Below are 18,374 nucleotides of genomic sequence, written 5' to 3' on the forward strand. Positions count from 1 at the left end.
ATATTTAAAAATTATAGGCCACTCCAAAAGACATTGAATTTTCTAACACTGGAGCCAAAAGTAGAAAGCCAGATGTAAGGCAACTTATGCCTAAGTAAGAATATAAGCCAAACAACCTCTAACATGCTTAATTGTTTTAACAAGCTAATATCAAAACATTGTTTTCATCATGGAGGAAATTTTTTTATATGGATAAATGTATAGAAGCACCAGCAGGAATATCCCCTAAAGTGGACCTACCATCCACTGTTATGTATGGATTTTTTCATTTTCTCAAGAAGCAGATGGGATTAAAAGACATAATTATGGTCTTCGAGGCTCAAGGTATCGGGACTGCTTTAACAAAAACGCTGCCTATCTGCACTGAGAAAGAAAAATAGCTTTAAAAAATTTATTAATGTCCAAGGGTTTAGAAATATTTCCTTATTCCTTTGATAAATATTTCTATAAATAGAGAATAAATTCATCTGCCTTTATTCTAATTATGGTGGCTTTATTTGACCAGAAGCCCACATAAGCAAAGCGTAAAGGTAATAAATTCACCCCTAACTCCCAAAGTGCATGGCACACAAAAACAAGTAAAGGCTTAGGCTCATTTAGGTACCTATCATTGTGTGCAACCTGGGATTACTTAAAATATATAAACAAACAGGTTCAAATTTGGGTCTTGACTGAGTATCAGACTCTTCTTCAAGTGTGTTTTTTTTCCTAGAGCTGCAGAGGCACCTCCCTATCATGCTATATAGCTATAGATATTAAGTAGATACAGATACTAAATCTATTAACTATTTAGTACTTAGTGAATGGTGAAATTCCCTTAAGCAAAGTAGGAACTATTTCATTTGTTGAGGACAAATGACCATACTCTGTTCAGCATGTACAAAGCTGTTGGTTTATTCAGCTGCCAAGCTGGGGAAAGGCTTCCTTTTGGAGTAAATAGCAAAAAAGCATTCATGAGCAAGGCACTTTTATACTTACTTATACGCACATGCACGCGCGCACGCGCGCGCACACACACACACACACACACACACACACACACAGAAAGGAACATATTATGGATACACAAACATCAACATATTTTAATTTTCAGACCTATTCCCTATCTCTTCCCAACCCCCCTTAAAAAAAAAAGGAAACAGGTACTTGTAACATTTTAAAAACTAATTCCACAGAACATCTACATAGGAACACTTTCTGATACATTCAGTGACACTAACAGTATGAGATATGGTTTCAGGTCAGTAATTTTCACTAACATACTTTTTTCCTACCTACTACTATTCCCTCTTTTTTCCTTAAGATAGGATAACTATAAGGCTCAGCAGAAATAATCATTAGATTATAAACATTCTCTTCTCTCTTTTAAGTTGCTATATATTTACAGAATTTGTGATTCCATCACTGCTTTAATTATTTGATGCCACTTTGTATACAGCACTTAATTATAGAGAATAGGAAAAAGGATAACCAAAAAAGAAAGAGGATATATGATACACTTTTAACAATCTGTTTTCTGGTTCCCTTTAGATGCCCAGTCAACCAGGACCACACACAAATTTCACTTTATTTAAGGGTATATGAAAAGATTTAATGGTCTCATGCATTTTATTTTATGTATGTTGATTTGTTTTGTCTCATTTAAGTAAACACAGCCAGGCTCATTTAAAAGGGCGCATACCCTTCCTTGTTCAGCCAGAAGAAAATCTAAAGCCAATCTACTTAGAAAAACAATGGTACTAAAACTCTTAATTTCAGATTGCATTAGGCAGAGATCTTCTTCTACAAGAAGGTTCTTTAAAATTAGGTTCCTGAAAAGTCTGCAATGGATGTGGAAAGTACATAAACTTCTGCTCCAGGAAATGTTATACAGATGAAATCCATTAGCAGTTAATATTGGAAGCATAAATGCTCTCTCAGTCCTTTACCATTTATCTTTTGGGAATGTATTTTATTTGCTCTTGACAATAGTCTGAGTGCCAACATTCAGGAAACATATTCCTTACAGAACAGGTGTCTGTCTAATCCCAAGGGATAATCTTATAAGCCAATTTAGCCAGAGACAACCTAATGGAAGCCCATAATATACAATGTTCATCCTATAATTACAGGTGCCATAATAGGTTAGCAGTAGTGTAGGCTAGGTTTCAAACTGCACTGCCCTACAAAAAAATAGGAACCCCCTGAAGGTTGTCATATGTAGGCATACCTATATAAAAGCTGAGAAAAAAACCCACATTCCTGCCATTTTCCTTTGTGCAGTTATTCAATATAATTCGTCTCCTTAGAAAGAAATGTCAGAGTATGCTCAGAAACATATTATTGGAGGTAGCCAACTTCTTGTTTTCCACTTGACTATTCTAAAGGTTGGGTAACAAAAGGGGTGGTGGTCTACTTTTTTCTTCCCAATAATCATCAGATACCTAGTTAAAGTCCATTCAGATAGGCAGAGTAAATTGGCATGTGGAGGGTGATGGGGGGGTGAACTGAGTGTGGAGAACATTCAATTTCTTTTGTAATATGGTCTCTTGGGACTAATTCTCCATTGAAGTTCTCATTTATCCACAGGGTCTGTCAAAGGGTATGCTCACAATGCATTTTTTATAGTTGGGTTATAGGACCCTTGGGTGTATGTTCAGTACTTAGTAGTACTTAGGCTTGCCAGGGCACAATCGTTCGGTTGAGAAGGCATTAGTTTCTCCACCGTGGTCTGTGTAATGCTTAACTTTGTACCCCTTTCTCAATTAGCAACATCTGAGATATAAGAGCAAATGGTGGATCTTTATAGTGATACAGTTAGGAGTTTGTTAACTGCCTTTTGGAAGTCAGTGTAAGAGTAAGTAGTGTTGATGGGTTCAGTGCGAGTTGTGTCCTTAACTGTTTTAGTTAGCCAGCCACAGCAACAATGAGAAACGCATAAATTAGGGATCTGTCTTAAGTATTCATGTATGGGAGTGGCACTACTCAATGTTCTGCTTAACTGTTTAGTGGCAAACTGAAGTGGTCCATTTAGGGTGGCATATCTCTAGAGAGCCGGCTGGGACTTGTAAGAGGCTTTTGAAAAGGTGGGACTCCACAAGAGGCCAGAGGGGGCCATTCAGGAATTGGTTCCAGTTTGGGGATACAATAGGAACAATGGGAGAGTCTCAGGCCTATCTCTCGAAGTATATGAACTGGTGTGCTTGGATCCAAGAGTTTAGCATGATACAACCAGGAATTAGGATTTAAAGGTTTCCAACTTGCAGAATATTTTATTTTATTTTTATTTTTATTTTTTTTTGAGACAGAGTCTCACTTTGTTGCCCGGGCTAGAGTGAGTGCCGTGGCATCAGGCTAGCTCACAGCAACCTCAGACTCCTGGGCTTAAGCGATCCTACTGCCTCAGCCTCCCTAGTAGCTGGGACTACAGGCATGCGCCACCATGCCCAGCTAATTTTTCCTATATATATTTTTAGTTGTCCGGATAATTTTTATTTCTATTTTTAGTAGAGATGGGGTCTTGCTCAGGCTGGTCTCGAACTCCTGACCTCCAGCGATCCACCCGCCTCGGCCTCCCAGAAGGCTAGGATTACAGGCGTGAGCCACCGCGCCCGGCCTTGCAGAATATTTTAAAAGGCACTTAACCTGCCAGGCAAGACTCTCAAGAGGCGTTAAGTTGGATACCACGGGGTCCTCTTCTTCTGAGGAATCCCACTCTTCCCCAGAACTCTCATTTAAGTAGCTGTTTTCTTCTTCTTCACTTTCTGATTCTGATAAGGGATCAGGAGAGGGATTTCTGGGACCCATTAGAGTAAAACAGAATAAGGAACCAGAAAAAGGTAACAATCTAAGCCAGCAGAACACTGACTAATAGAAATGAGATGAAAAATCCTTTTATCAAGATTGGTCTCTCAGTTCATGACACACACAAAGTATTGCCTTTGGCCCACACCACCATGCAGTTCTTCAAGATTATGTTGTATATTCTTCACTTACAAGGAAGACATCTCAGTTCTCAGGACCAGTTCAATGTGTAAAAGTGTTAGTCACTTACCAGTGGCACAGGTCACAGAGTATCTCCTTCAAATCATGACTACCCAAGAAGAGAAGGGGTCCTCATCTAGGCAAGCTGATTTTCTTAGCACAGTCTCAATTGGCAGTGATACTGTGAAGAGACACTTTGTGTACTCTGTTTTGTTGGCAGTGATATTGTCTTTACTTGGCAATGAAAATATGCTCAGTAGCTGCCTTGGCTGCCTGCTGGTGAAGCAACTTTTATGCAGGGCGAATGACGGGATGAGCTGTCAAGAACGTCTGGTGTGCAAGGATCCAATGTTTTCCATAGGTGATGCCAATGCCTTGGAAACTGATGACTTGGCTGTTGGACTATCTGGAAATGTAGCCTTAACCTGTGAATGAGAAGACTTGAGATGTGATATTAAAGCCTGGGTAAACACTATTGTCCATCTAAATTTAGAGTATTCGAGAACATGAATGCTAAACAAGAAGGCTTATAGATTTTCACCATTTTATCTCATAGGCTTAGGCCAATTTTCCTGTTTGGAATAGCTCTTACAATCACAAAATTGGGATGGAGAATCTGGGGCCATTTTAATCCTTTGTTGGTACATAACTGGTCTAGTTTGTTTTTAAAGTATGCAGTACTAGCCCAAAAAATTATTTTTACAAAAGTAGATCCCTTATGCCTCAAATTCCAAATAGAGGGCTATATAGCTATCTTTTTACCTTTAGATGTGCTTGTTAGGATTAGTTTTAGGGGTTGTGTCCTCGTGGTAGAGCTGCTAGATGTTAGGATTCTTGCTGGGACCCTCAGAGGTTGTGGTAAGCTGTTTCAGGGAAAAAAAAAGCATGAAAATTGACCAGCTTCTTTTATGAGATTAATAAAAAATTCCAAATCTAGAGACAAACAAGTAAAGCTCAATTCATTTGCAAAAATTGTAAATACACTTAACAGAATCCAACAGTACATTAAAAAAAAAGAATATGTTATAATCATATAGAGCCTATTTTTCAGGAAAGCAAGAGTAGCTAAACTTCAGAATATTTATAAATATAAATTACCAAAACTGGCTGGGCGCAATGGCTCACGCCTGTAATCCTAGCACTCTGGGAGGCTGAGGCAGGCAGATCGTTTGAGTTCAGAAGTTGGAAACCAGCCTGAGCAAGAGCGAGACCCCGTCTCTACTAAAAAACAGAAAGAAATTAGCTGGACAACTAAAAATATATAAAAAGAATTAGCCAGACATGGTGGTGCATGCCTGTAGTCCCAGCTACTTGGGAGGCTGAGGCAGGATTGCTCAAGCCCAGGAATTTGAGGTTGCTGTGAGCTAGGCTGATGCCACGGCACCATGGCACTCTACCCAGGGCAACATAGCAGGACTCTGTTATTATTAAAAAAAAAAACAGCAGGTGTTAAGAATTGGAAGAGAAGAGATAATACTATTAATTTACAGATGACAGACAGGGTCATCTAATTAAGAAAAGCTAACATACAAACAATTAGAGTTAGGCCAGGCATGGTAGCTCATGCCTGTAATCTCAGCACTTTGGGACACTGAGGTGGCCAGACTGCTTGAGGCCAGGAGTTAGAGACTGGCCCTGGCAACATAGCAAGACCCCCATCTTGACAAAAAAATATTAATAATAAAAATTAGCTAGTCGTGGTGGCATGTGCTGATAGTAGGAGGCTGAGGCAGGAGGACTGCTTGAGCCCGAGAGGTTGAGGTTGCAGTGAGCTACGTTAGCATCACTGCACTCTAACCTGGGTGACAGAGCAAGACCCTGTCTCAAAACAAAACAAAACAAAACAAAAAACTATTAGAGCTAATAAGAGCCCAACAAGGTTCCTGATCTGAGATTAACTTACAAATATTCACTAATTTAGTTACTTATATAGCACTTACTATTGGCCAGTACTACTCTAGTAACTGCATAAATATTAATTTATTTAAAATTCTCCTAACAACCCTACAAGGTAGGTGCATTTATTGTCCACATCTTACACATGAGAATTAAGTTGCCTGACTGAAGTCACACATCTAGCAAGTGACAGAGGCAGGGTTTGAACCTAGGCACTCTTAACTTCTACACCAGCGATACTCACTAGAATATATAAAGTACATTTCACAGAAGGGAGAAAACACCCTAAACCTATAAAGGATCTAGGAACTAATCAATAATATACAAGACCTAATAAAAGACAGAGAACATAATTTAAAATACAGATTTTCCATGCTTTTAGATGGAACAAATAAATACCGTAAAGATATCAACTTTCTCCATACTAATTTATATAATTCCAATCAAAATTTTAAGAAACTCTATAAATGAACTTTGAAGTTTATATGGAAAGAATTAAATTCCATATATAGTCAAACCAATTGTTTAAACAGAAGAGTAAGAAAGTTCTTGCCCTTCAAGATACTAAGATTTGGCCAGGTGTGGTGACTCACACCTGTAATCCTAGCACTCTGGGAGGCCAAGGTGGGTGGATCCTTTGAGCTCAGGAGTTTGAGACTAGCCTGAGCAAGAGTGAGACCCTGTCTCTACTGAAAAAAAAAAAAAAAAGAAAGAAATTAGCTGAACATCTAAAAATATATATAGAAAAAATTAGCCAGGCATGGTGGTGCATGCCTGTAGTCCCAGCTACTTGGGAGGCTGAGGCAGAAGGATTGCTTGACCCAGGAGTTTGAGGTTGCTGTGAGCTAGGCTGATGCCACGACACTCTATCCCAGGCAACAGAGTTGAGACTGTCTCAAAAAAAAAAAAAAAAAAAAAAAGATATTAAGATTTATTACCAAAGTTGCAGAAATTAAAACAGGGTTGAATTAGTGTAAGAACAAATAGTCTAACAAAACAGAATAGAGCTCAGAAATAGAGTCATATATATTTTGGGGATGTAAAATAAGGTTGGCACATAAATCAAGGGGGAATAGATACATTTACTATATAATATTGGTACTATATTGGCTCATTATATGAAGAAAAGTAAAATCATATACCTGTATAATGATACATATAGAGGAGGGCTCATGATGGATTAAAGACCTAAATGGGGATGGTAAAATTATATAGTTAATTGGATATAGTACAGAAGAATATTTTTGTGACTTGAGGCTAGGGAAAGACTTCTTAAATAAAGAAGCATAAAGCAACATGATGAATTCTACCACATTAAAACTAATCTTTTCTGGATTGAACTGAAGATACCAGAAACAGTTAACTACAAATCAATTTTTTTAAAAAGGTAGCAACTTCAATAAAGACATGGGAAAAGGACAAAAATATCCAATTTCCAGAAGAGAAAATCCAGAGGCATTAACCATATAATCACATTATGCCATCAGTTTGGTAAAAAGAGAGCTGGATAATGCAAACTACTAGTGAGTTCCCTTTTGGAAGTGGCATGCTACTGGGATTATATACTGGGGTAGCCATTCTGAAGAACAATCTGGCAGCACTACTTAGCCAAATTAACTATTTGCACATCTCATGATCCAGCAATCCTACTTCTAGGCATATATAGTGAAGAAATTCTCCATAAGACCATCATGTATGAGGATATACTCTGAAGCGTCATCTGTGATGACAAAGAGTTAGAAGATTCTAGGCTACTATCACGGGAGGAGTGGATAGGTGAAATGTGTTGGAAGCACATTAGAACTATACTTAGCAACATGGATGGACTTTAAAGGCACAGCTCTAAGTGAAAAAAGAAATGGTATCAACATCTCATTTACACTATTCTGTAGGGGTGACTTCCAGGATGGAAATCAGTGAACATCTCCAGTGTCAAGTACACTGAGTTGTGCTAATAAGGTCATATGGTATGGCTTCAGGTCAGTAATTTTCCTCTAAGAATATTTCTCTGGCTTCTGCACAGTCTTTTTATTTACTTCAGTTCCTAGCACAGTGTCTGGCACATCTTAGTGGCTTAGTAAGTGTATTTCAAAGAATTAATGAGAGAATGATAATGAAGATCTGCAGTAGGTAACTACCACAACCATGTTCTACTTCATTCCAGAGAGAGAAAAATCTCCAAATTATAGGTAGGTGATTTAATGATATGTTGGACAAAGACAATATGATAACTTTTAGAGGCAGCATCAACACATATGATTCTACTACGCTAATATAAAAGAAACTACTCCTAACTTCATCTTTCAGAAGAACAGGAATGTAAATACTTCTAAGTTTATAATACCATTACCTAGTCCAATCTGGAAAGAATATTCAACCTCTGTCACAGACCAGTAAGTGTTGATTTTATTATTATAATTGAGACAGACGAAGGTGTTTGCTTTTAATTGCTCTGTCCTCTCATATTTTCATTTCAACCCGATTGTATCTGCAAGATTAATTGGCTATCCTTCAGCTATTGTGTTACTCAGAGCACCTTAAAAAGGCTCACTGTACTTTTTATTTTATTAGCAATAAGACAGGAAAAGTCTATTTGAAGGCATATGTAAATTCTAGACATACGACATTAACCGTGTGCCCATCACTGTTACTCCTTTATATTCCATGTATATGATTTTTCCATATCAAAACTAAATTAACCATACCCACTCTCTATACTGCCATGCATAATTTACCTTTAAAGAATGATTACTTTGAAATTTCAGAACCAAATAGCCTTACTATACTTATTCTTTAGTTTTTGTTATTTCTTCAACTAAGTTCACCAAGGACAGGAAGAGATTTATTCCGCTACTTGCTACTATTTGTTCTTCTTTTCCATAATACTAAAAGCAAGTCAGGAAACATGTAGCTTTAAGGCAGTGAGACGAAGATGTTTAAATTTACTCTAGCATATTTAATTTTTTTTCAGATTATAAAGTAAAAAAAAATACCAAATAAAAATATATGGTATTAATCATAAAAAAAAGATAATATAGTTAGGCTGACCTCTGGTGGCCAGATGCTTCATCCTTCAGTAACGACAAAATGGTAATGAAGTCTCTGTTTGGTGATGAGATAACCAAATAAAATACAACAAAGAAATATTAGAAACTTTACAAAGCAATAAAGGTAGTAAGTACCCAAAGTATAAAAAGAGCTGAGCAATTAAAGGCCACAAATAAGAAAAATGCCACCAAATATTAACATTATTATGTTCTTAGTTTACCAGTCTACTTTACATTAAAAACAAATGGTATATGCAGTGTTTCTCAAAGTATAGAATAGTTCTATGCTATCTGATACTGTCATCACTAGCCTCATGTGCCTACCCAGCATGTGAAATGTGGTTAGTGTAAAATAATACCCAATTTGGAAGACATAGTAAGAAAAAAAAATGCATCTCAAGAATTTCTGTTGATTACATTTTAAAATAATATTTTGCATATATAATTAAAAAATCAATGTCCTTTCTACATTTCTCATTTACCACAGCTTTTGAGGCAGTCTATATTTTGGTTATAGTGAAATTATAAATTTTATCAGTATATTCCATGCATTCTTAGGCCTTTTTGCTTTTCCTGTAGCTGATTAACCTGAAATACTCTTCTTGTCTTTTCAGAAATTAGATATCTTAGACAGGTACAGTGGCTCATGCCACCTAGCACTTTGAGAGGCCATGAGGGAACATCACTTGAGGCCAGGAGTTCAAGACCAGCCTGGGCAACATAATGAGATCCCTGTCTCTCTACACACACACACACAATTAGTTGGGCATGGTGGTGGCACATGCCTGTAGTTCCAGCTACTGGGGAGGCTGAGGCAGGAGGATCATTTGAGCCCAGGAGTTCCAGGTTACAGGGAGCTATGATGACACCACTGCACTCCAGCCTGGGCAACAGAGTGAGACCCTATCTCTTAAAAAAAAAAGAAAAGAAGGAGATGAGGGGGGGGGGAGAGAGAGAGAGAGAGAGAAAAGAAATTAGACATCTCAATAATTTCAAAATTATGAGCAAACCAAATGCTACCACATTCATTACTTTAGCATTTGAATACCTACAAAGTTTCAGAAATTAGGGAGATAAGGGAGAATGAATAAATTATGACATATTCATACAATGGAATATTATAGCAACCTGTCTGTGCCTTAGTTTCCTCATTTTAATTTAAAAGTAGATCCAAGGTATCTTACAGGGGTTGTTTGTAAGGATAAAATGAAGTAAAGTGCTCAGCAGAGTGTCTGGCAAATGATAAGGACCACTAAAGTGCAAGTTACTATTATTAACATATCAATATGAATAAATCTCAATAACATTGAAAAAATCAAGTTGTACATATAATTGTTCATATAATGATTAAAACATGCAAAACAGTACAATATACTCATTCAGGGATTTATTCATGTTGTTAATATATAAAAATTTGTATGGTAAAGGTTAACAGTAAATTCAGAAAATCCATTACCTCTTCTGAGGGAAGGTAATTCAAAAGGAGAAAGGTGTACAGGTGGCTTTAGTAATGTTCTATTGCTTCAGCTGGCAGTGGGTACTGAGGTGTAGGGGAGGGAAAAACGGTTTCCCTTCACCATCCCAGGTCCTTTGGCTGGGCTACAAATTAAGTTGACAAAAAAGATTAACAGGAAAAGGCCATATTTAACTACATATGCAGGGGAATCTCACACGGGTCAGATGACTGACGCTTATATAACATCCTCAGCTACAGAAGGAATAGGGGTTAGGGGCTTAGAGGTTTGGGGCTTTGGGTTGGTGGTGGTGGGGGTTGTGGCCACATAAGTTGTGGGAAAGTGAGGGGAGAAAATAAATGATGAATAAAGGTTGTCTTGTTACGCAGACAGTCTCTCAGGTAATAAAAGTTATCTCAGAGCAGCCCTCTCCCTAATAGACATTTTACTAAACAGATTTTCCCTATAGATGTATATTTCTTTTACAAACGGACAGATTTTCAGAACTACTCTGTCTGCAGTCTCTCGCCTCAAAATATGCCCCAGAAGTATGTTTTAGAGTGGCACATTCTGGTCTTTTACAGTCACATTTTTGGGATGGTACATCCTGGGCCCCAACAGAGGTATTCATTTTCGTCTGGTCTATTTTCATTTTTTAAAAAAAGGTTTAAAAGACCTAGCTACTGCTCTTCTTTATCACAATCACTACCCTAAAGACTTTTCCATTCTAAGTTCTGCTTTGTTTAATACACTGTCCTTATGCACATTTGTAAAGTGGGTCTGGACAGCTGGAATATCTGGAACCAGTTGCAGCCAAATTGAACCGTGCGTCTCTTCGCAGCGGTTCCAGACGGCCCTTCCCCAGGCCAGGAACTGGGCCTTGCAAAGACGCCTCCGTCCCCGAGACCCCGGAACGCCCTCCTCCGCCGACTCTGCAGTGCCTCCCTTCTCAGTGCGACGCTCCCTTCTCCCGAACGCTCCGTCGTTTCTTTCTGGACGTCGCCCGAAACGTACCCTCCTCTTGGGATCCCCCGCTCCTTCAGCCGGAGCGGACATTGTTCCCCTCAGCAGATGTCCTGTTCTCACCGTGAAGGTTCCTTTCTCCTTTTTCAACTCACGCCCAGCCGCACGAACTCACTAGGCCCACCGCCACCAACCCCGTTCCGACTGTCTCACGGCCGCTCCTCCGCCCGCTTTCCCAGCCGACACTACTTCCACGGGAGCCAATGGTACCTCCCCTTAGAAAGCCACTTACCTCCGGGAAGAGAGCACGACAGACACCGCGCGCATGCGCTCATACCGTGCGGTTTGAGGGTGGGTGGACCCCGTTTTTTCCCGCTCTCGTGTCCCGACGCTCTCGCGACAGTCTCGCGGTAGTTCCTCCTCCCGCGAGGGTTATTTGAACACTCTGGCGGTAACCACGCCCTGGGCGCCCCATGTGCGGCTCCCGGGAGTCTGAGGAGTCTGTGCTGGGAGCTCCGCCTTGGGGTGGTCGTGCCAGCCGCAGCCGCGCGCGGGCAGGGCTTGTCCCGGCAGAGTCTCGGCGCCATGGGAGCGGAAAAGAGACTACTGTCGATTAAGGAGGCCTTTCGGCTGGCGCAGCAGCCGCACCAGAACCAGGCGAAGCTGGTGGTCGCGCTGAGCCGCACCTACTGCACGGTAAGCGCGGCCGGCCCCGCCGCCCCAGCCCTCTCCGGGCGCAGCCTTCCCCAGGGGCTCCCTGTGGCCTTCGGACTCGCGCACCGGACTCCAACCTGGTTTACTTTCGCGACCCGCTTCAGAGACCTGAGGTTCGGAGAGGCCTGACGACTTGCCCCAGGTCCTCTGGGCCCAGCTCGGAAAGACCCCGAAGCTTGGGCGCCGTCCACACGGGTCGGGTCTTTGTTTCTCTGCCCTGATACCCCCAGCCTCCGGGGCGGGGCGGCGCGGACCGTTAACCCGTAGTTTGACTGAATTGGGAGGGAAACGTTGACAAGCACCAAGGCGACCAGGCACCCGATATCGAGCCCTAGATTGGATCCTAGACGCGGGGCTCGATGGTTGTTGCCCTCGGTCTCCACTCACAGTAAACGGCCAAATTATTCTAACCTAGTCCCCCGGTTGAATTGATCCAATAACCAAACACCAAATTAATCGTTAAAACCTGGCTCTTTCTATTTATGTAACTACTGTTTATTCCTTTTGAGTGGAGCAGTGGGAAGAATAGGACAATGAATTTTGGGAACATCTTGGGATCCAAGAAAAATAGTAAATACAAATAATAGGACTTTGAAGATATTAGATAGGATGGGAACGTTATATCCAGAAGAAATTGCTGTGTGATAGGAAGGCATAAATATAAAAGCCAGTGTTGATTTTGAGTTGTTCATGAAGAAGCGTATTTTTACAAAACTGATACTAAAGGCATATTGAGAATTCAAGGGTATTGGGGGAAAAAAAAAATCTAAGGAATCTTTTCATTGTCAAAATTCAAGCTTGTGTGCACATCATAGCCTGGAGAGAAGTTCATGCAAATGCATTTCCCTTTTGCTGGCTTGGTTAATTGAGAGTTTACTAAATAAAGTTTTTAATTTGAGTTATGAGTAGTGCTTTCAGCAGTTTTAGGGTAATGTTGGGGATAAAGGATTTTTATCAGTGCAGTTTATGAATGGTTTCTTTTGTCTTTCAGATGGATGATAAAACAGGTTTTCATGAGGAGTTCGTTCATTACCTTAAATACGCTATGGTGGTCTATAAACGTGAACCAGCTGTGGAGAGAGTAGTAGAATTTGCAGCAAAGTTTGTTACTTCATTTCACCAGTCAGATAAGGAAGATGATGAGGAAGAGGAAGATGGTGGCATTTTAAATTACTTGTTTACTTTTCTCTTAAAGGTACTATGAAAACTAGCACTCCAGGGAAGTATTGTAGAAAATTTTGCCATATTAAAAGGGCCGTGGGAGTTTGTATGTTTTAGATAGTGCAGTATCTGGTGTTTGAGAAAATGTCTGTGAATGACTCTGTCTTATAACTCCAGCATTAAATTTCTAATGACCTGTTTAAACCAGTTCTCTTGTTTGTTTTAAATGAGTTCTTTATTTTAGAAGTTCCTACAAAGAGGAATATACTTTTGTAACTTAGCAAATACTTCTTTCAGACTGTTTATTTTGAGATTGTATAAATTACATATTCAGTATACATACGGACCAAGGTAGCATTATAGTATCTCTTCAGGTAATAAATTACTGTTCTAACTTCTTGAGTTCTGAACATACAGAGTTCGATTAGTATTCACTATTAAGGAATGGTATGTAACTGTGAATGAATTTTCATTTGTGTCTGTTTTAGTCTCATGAAGCAAACAGCCATGCAGTGAGATTTAGAGTGTGTCAGCTCATAAATAAGCTTTTGGGAAGTATGCCAGAAAATGCCCAGATTGATGATGATGTGTTTGATAAAATTAATGAAGCCATGCTTATTAGATTGAAAGATAAGATTTCAAATGTGAGAATACAGGCAGTTCTGGCGCTTTCACGACTTCAGGATCCCAAGGATGATGAATGCCTGGTGGTTGATGGTATGTGTAGTTTCCTAAATCTTTTTTCAGTTTTGTTGATTTTGTTAAATTCTCAGTAGTTGAATTTTTATAATGAACTATGGAAGAGTATAGGTAATGAATATATGATTCAAATAAAAATAAAAACCAAGTAGCAACTGCCCAACCACCCAACTTAAAAAAAAGAAAATTTAGTGCCTTTGAAATCTGATTGTATCCCACCCCAGTTGCATCCTTCTCCCTCAGAGGTAGTAGCTGTTATCTGAACTTTGAGCTTTGAGTTAATTATTCTTTTAAAAATTTCTTTAAAGATTTTAATTAAATTATGTGTTAATATTTACTTAATCACATATTCATCTTAATGTTAAATTTTTCCTGTTATTTTGTGTGAATCATACTTTATTTTTCTGTGATTTTTTTTTTTCCTCAAAATTATTTCTATTCTAAGGTAAACCCACGTTGATACATTTATTTTTTTAATTGTGTTATAGCATTCTGTTGTATGAGTGTAACAGTTTATTATTTCTAATGTCAGTGGACCCTGTAGTTGTTTCCCATTCATCTGCTCTTAAAAACAGTGTTGTTATGAACTTTCTTAGACATGGCTTCTAGTCTAAGAAGGTTAAAGAATTTTTCTAGGGGTGGATTTGTTGGGATATACAGTGTGCAGGTTCAGCTTTATTAGATAAAATGCAAGTTTGCCACAAAACGATTTATCAGTTAATATTCTCGATAACAATGGCATAAAAGTTTCATTGTTCCTTATCCTTTCTAGTGTTTAGTATTATCAGATTTTTAAAAGGTGTTGGTATATATGGTATATGTCATTGTTACACATCTTTTCACATATTTAGCATCTAATTATATTTTATATACTTTGCTTATTAATTATATTGTATATGTTATGTCAGGTATGATTAAGGAGAGTTGTCCTGGTTCTTTGGCTCCTTGCTTGGTAGAATCGCAAGCAGGGCTGGTGGGACTGAGTACTGACAGACACAAAGCACTTCCACACAAGTAGCTTTTATTGCAAAGTGAAGTAAGTCCCCAAAGAGGAACAGGTCTGTCCCCGTGAGTGGAGATGACCTTCAGTTTAAAGACAGTTTAGAAACTATAGTACACTCTTTTAAGTTCAGTAGAGAGTGGGGACTGCTCCAATAAGGAACAGCATCATCCCAGGGTTAGGGTCTGTCCTTTATGGTAATCCCTAATAATATGTCAAGCTTGGGGTGAAATATTCATCTATTTTTGGGGAAATGGATAGAGATTCCTGGAATCATGTACCCTCCCATTTTCTGTCCTTGTATGACTGGCTCTGGAACTGTCATGGTGCTAGGGGGTGTAAGTTTTACTATGTTAATGAGGGAAAGGTTACCTCCTCGGTTCTGCGCATGCTTCTGGTCAGGAAAAGTCCCTAACCTCAAGTTCTTGCTGTTGCAGTTTCTTTTCTCTTTATTGGTCCTCGGCCCTTGACCACATCCCCTATCGCCTGCCCTGCCATCTGCATGCCCTCATCCCTACCTAATGTGTTACAATGTATTTTGCCCATTTTTCTATTGGGTTTTTTTTTTATTAAAAATCGATTTTTTACTGATTTATTGTCATTCTTTACACATTCTGAAAAGAAACCCTTGGGTTATATCGATTATAGATCTCTTCCTACTTTAGGTGGCTCATTGTTTCATTCTCTTTGGGGTATTTTTTGTTGAACAGAAATTCTAATCTCAAACATAAATCTCTGGCATTATGATTTATACTTTTTATCTCTTAAGAAATCTTTCTCTACCTCTAGGGTCATAAAAATAGTCATATTTCTCTTTTCCATATATGCCTAGGTATAGTTTGGGTACTCTTCTATTTCATTGTTCTCTTTGTTACCAGTTTGTTGTTTTTTAAGAGACAGGGTCTTGCTCTGTTGCCTGGGCTGGCCTTGAACACCTGGGCTTCAATGATCCTTGTGCCTCAGCCTCCTGAGTAGCTGTGACTGTGGGCACTTGCCACAGTTGTTACTGGTTTTATAATCACTTTTGATAACTTGTAGTAGTTGGTGTTTTTTGGTGTTAAGTCATACACATTATATTGTGTAATAAACAGATATTTGATAGTCAACATGTTCTGGATAATAAAGCTGGGGAAGATGTAAGAAGTACAGATGAATAAATATATTTAAATACAAGTAATGGGTTTTGTTTCAATGAGTAAAACTGAAGTTTTTTCTTTCTAGGACTCATTAAAAAATCAAAACAATGGTCCCTTAACTGCCTGCTGTATTAAACTTTCTCCTAAATATTGAGGAATAGTGAAGATAACAGTCTTAACTATGGATTTTCCATGACTTTTAGGGCTATTTGTTTTCAGTTTTATCTTTCAGGCCCAGTCTATTGACTAATTTCTCATTCTTTCCTTAGAAGAGAAGTTGCAGGAAAAAATTTTCAACTAAAATTAAATGTGTAAGACTAAAAAATCGTGTGTTTATCATTTTAAAGACATTTTAAAATATCAAAATGTGAGCTATTTTATGACTATAGCTAAATAATTTCTTTAGTATTAAACTATACTGCTTTATTTTTAGCATATGCTGCTTTGATTGAAAATGATCCAAATCCAGAAGTTAGGCGAGCAGTGTTATCATGTATTGCACCATCAGCAAAGACTTTGCCAAAAATTGTAGGTCGAACCAAGGATGTAAAAGAGGCTGTCAGAAAGCTGGCTTATCAGGTAAATAAGTCTAATGTCTTGTGTAGACATATCCTCAAAGGACAAGAAGCCATTTTCTTAATGTGGTTTTGAAAATACTTGGTGCATAGTAATTTCTCCAATTGAGATTTTTTTTATGGAGAGTATAGGTAATTTAGGTAGAATCTTACTGTATTAAATGTGTTACCAGATATTAATTTTTTTTGGAGATTATGGGTGATTTTCTATGATGGCGATGTTACAAGTTATCTAATCTATAAATTATTGAATTTAATGACCATCTTTTTATTATCTTTTTAAGGTTTTAGCTGAAAAGGTTCATATGAGAGCTATGTCTATTGCTCAAAGAGTAATGCTCCTTCAACAAGGTCTTAATGACAGATCAGGTAAGGTATACATTTTTATACATAAAATTTCAGTAGATTTTGAGGTCAGACTTAATAAGGTTTAGGAAACGTGTCATAAATTAGGTTATGTAAGCCTGTCATTCCCATAAACCTGGTAAAATTTATCTTGGTGTGTTATGTAAAAAACATTTTCTATGTTTACAGATCTTAGTATTTTGGAGGAATGAGCTTATTTCTTTCAACATTCCTGTGTTTTATAGATGGAGGAACTATACTTAAGTCTTTAGAGCTAATTCATGTTAGAAGTAGGACAAGATGTCTTTTTTGGCCCTCTTTCTTCCTTTAAAAAAATACTATCCCCTCTCTGTATACCTTGATATGAATGTATTCTGTGCATCAGAAATAACAATTAGGAATGGTCAGACCAGTATAATTTTCCTAAGTTTTTTTTCCCTGTCTGTTAGAGAATCTACTTACAGGAATGATATGTTTAAAATTTCCAATTCCCATGAGAAGGCCAAGATGGCTTTATTGTGCTGTAGCAAGAAAACCAACTTGAGTTTGAAAACATTGTCAAAGGACAAAGACCTTAAAAGCTAAGAATAAGGTTTGTTCAGTGATGAATGCCTGTATGATTCACTACTGCAAATAGCAGTCATATGTAATAGATGAAGTCAGGCAACAAGTAAAATAATAGGTATTATATATGTGGTAGTGTTTGGGTTTGGTGCTGAAACTTTTCAATTTTTATTTGGAAATGAACATCACAGTGACTTTTGCAGTATCACTGTATTAATATAATACTTTTTTCTTCAGTATGCTTTGTTGTACCTTTAAATCTTATTTGCATTGTAAATATTGACTTTATATTAATTAAAACAGACAAAATACAGGAATTGGAAGCTAGAGGGAGCATTTGTTCACCTATATTTCAAATGACTCAACAGATGCTGTGAAACAAGCAGTGCAGAAGCATCTTCTGCAAGGCTGGCTACGTTTCTCTGAAGGAAGTATCTTAGAGTTGCTTCATAGATTGGATGTGGAAAATTCTTCTGAAGTGGCAGTCTCTGTTCTCAATGCCTTATTTTCAGTGACTCCTCTCAATGAATTGGTGGGAATCTGTAAAAACAACGATGGCAGGTACATAACAGATTCATTATTTGAAATATGATATTGGTGAGCTTTTGCAATTAAAATTAGTTTTTTCCTGCCCAGTAACTTCTGATTGTATTAATACCTTTTATCTGCTCCTCTTTTGTTTGCTTTACTCTGATGAATATCCTTCTCTTCTTTTTTCCTCTGGTATAAAAACTCATTACTTTATCATACACTATCTACTTTAGCTGTGTTTTTTTTCCCCCCGTCATTTTATTACTTTGATTTTTCCATTAGCCTACCATGAGAAAATCCAACAACATACACCCCTAGTGTATGTT

At 38.1% G+C, this 18,374-nt stretch overlaps 2 protein-coding genes across 3 annotated transcripts in view; one reads left to right on the forward strand and one right to left on the reverse strand.

Moving 5' to 3' along the window:
- Nucleotides 1-873: 873 nt before the first annotated feature.
- Nucleotides 874-11,468, reverse strand: DCAF16 (DDB1 and CUL4 associated factor 16). The gene is given in 6 exon segments (XM_045550433.1): nucleotides 874-3,021; nucleotides 3,024-3,238; nucleotides 3,596-4,388; nucleotides 4,726-4,826; nucleotides 7,002-7,047; nucleotides 10,363-11,468. Coding segments are annotated over 3 exon segments (645 nt in total). The 5' UTR covers nucleotides 3,787-4,388; nucleotides 4,726-4,826; nucleotides 7,002-7,047; nucleotides 10,363-11,468; the 3' UTR covers nucleotides 874-2,782.
- Nucleotides 11,469-11,720: 252 nt separating this feature from the next.
- The window catches only part of NCAPG (non-SMC condensin I complex subunit G), a 33,731-nt gene continuing 27,077 nt past the window's right edge, over nucleotides 11,721-18,374 (forward strand). The window contains exons 1-6 of one of the 2 annotated variants that reach the window (XM_045550444.1): nucleotides 11,721-12,019; nucleotides 13,029-13,232; nucleotides 13,687-13,915; nucleotides 16,467-16,612; nucleotides 16,893-16,977; nucleotides 17,886-18,078. In XM_045550444.1, coding sequence (XP_045406400.1) covers nucleotides 11,909-12,019; nucleotides 13,029-13,232; nucleotides 13,687-13,915; nucleotides 16,467-16,612; nucleotides 16,893-16,977; nucleotides 17,886-18,078 — 968 coding nt within the window. In that variant the 5' untranslated portion in view covers nucleotides 11,721-11,908. The remainder of the gene's footprint in view (nucleotides 12,020-13,028; nucleotides 13,233-13,686; nucleotides 13,916-16,466; nucleotides 16,613-16,892; nucleotides 16,978-17,885; nucleotides 18,079-18,374) is intronic. The other variant, XM_045550445.1, reaches the window with a different exon arrangement.

Source organism: Lemur catta, chromosome 4 (assembly GCF_020740605.2).
Source record: "Lemur catta isolate mLemCat1 chromosome 4, mLemCat1.pri, whole genome shotgun sequence".
NCBI lineage: Eukaryota > Metazoa > Chordata > Mammalia > Primates > Lemuridae > Lemur > Lemur catta.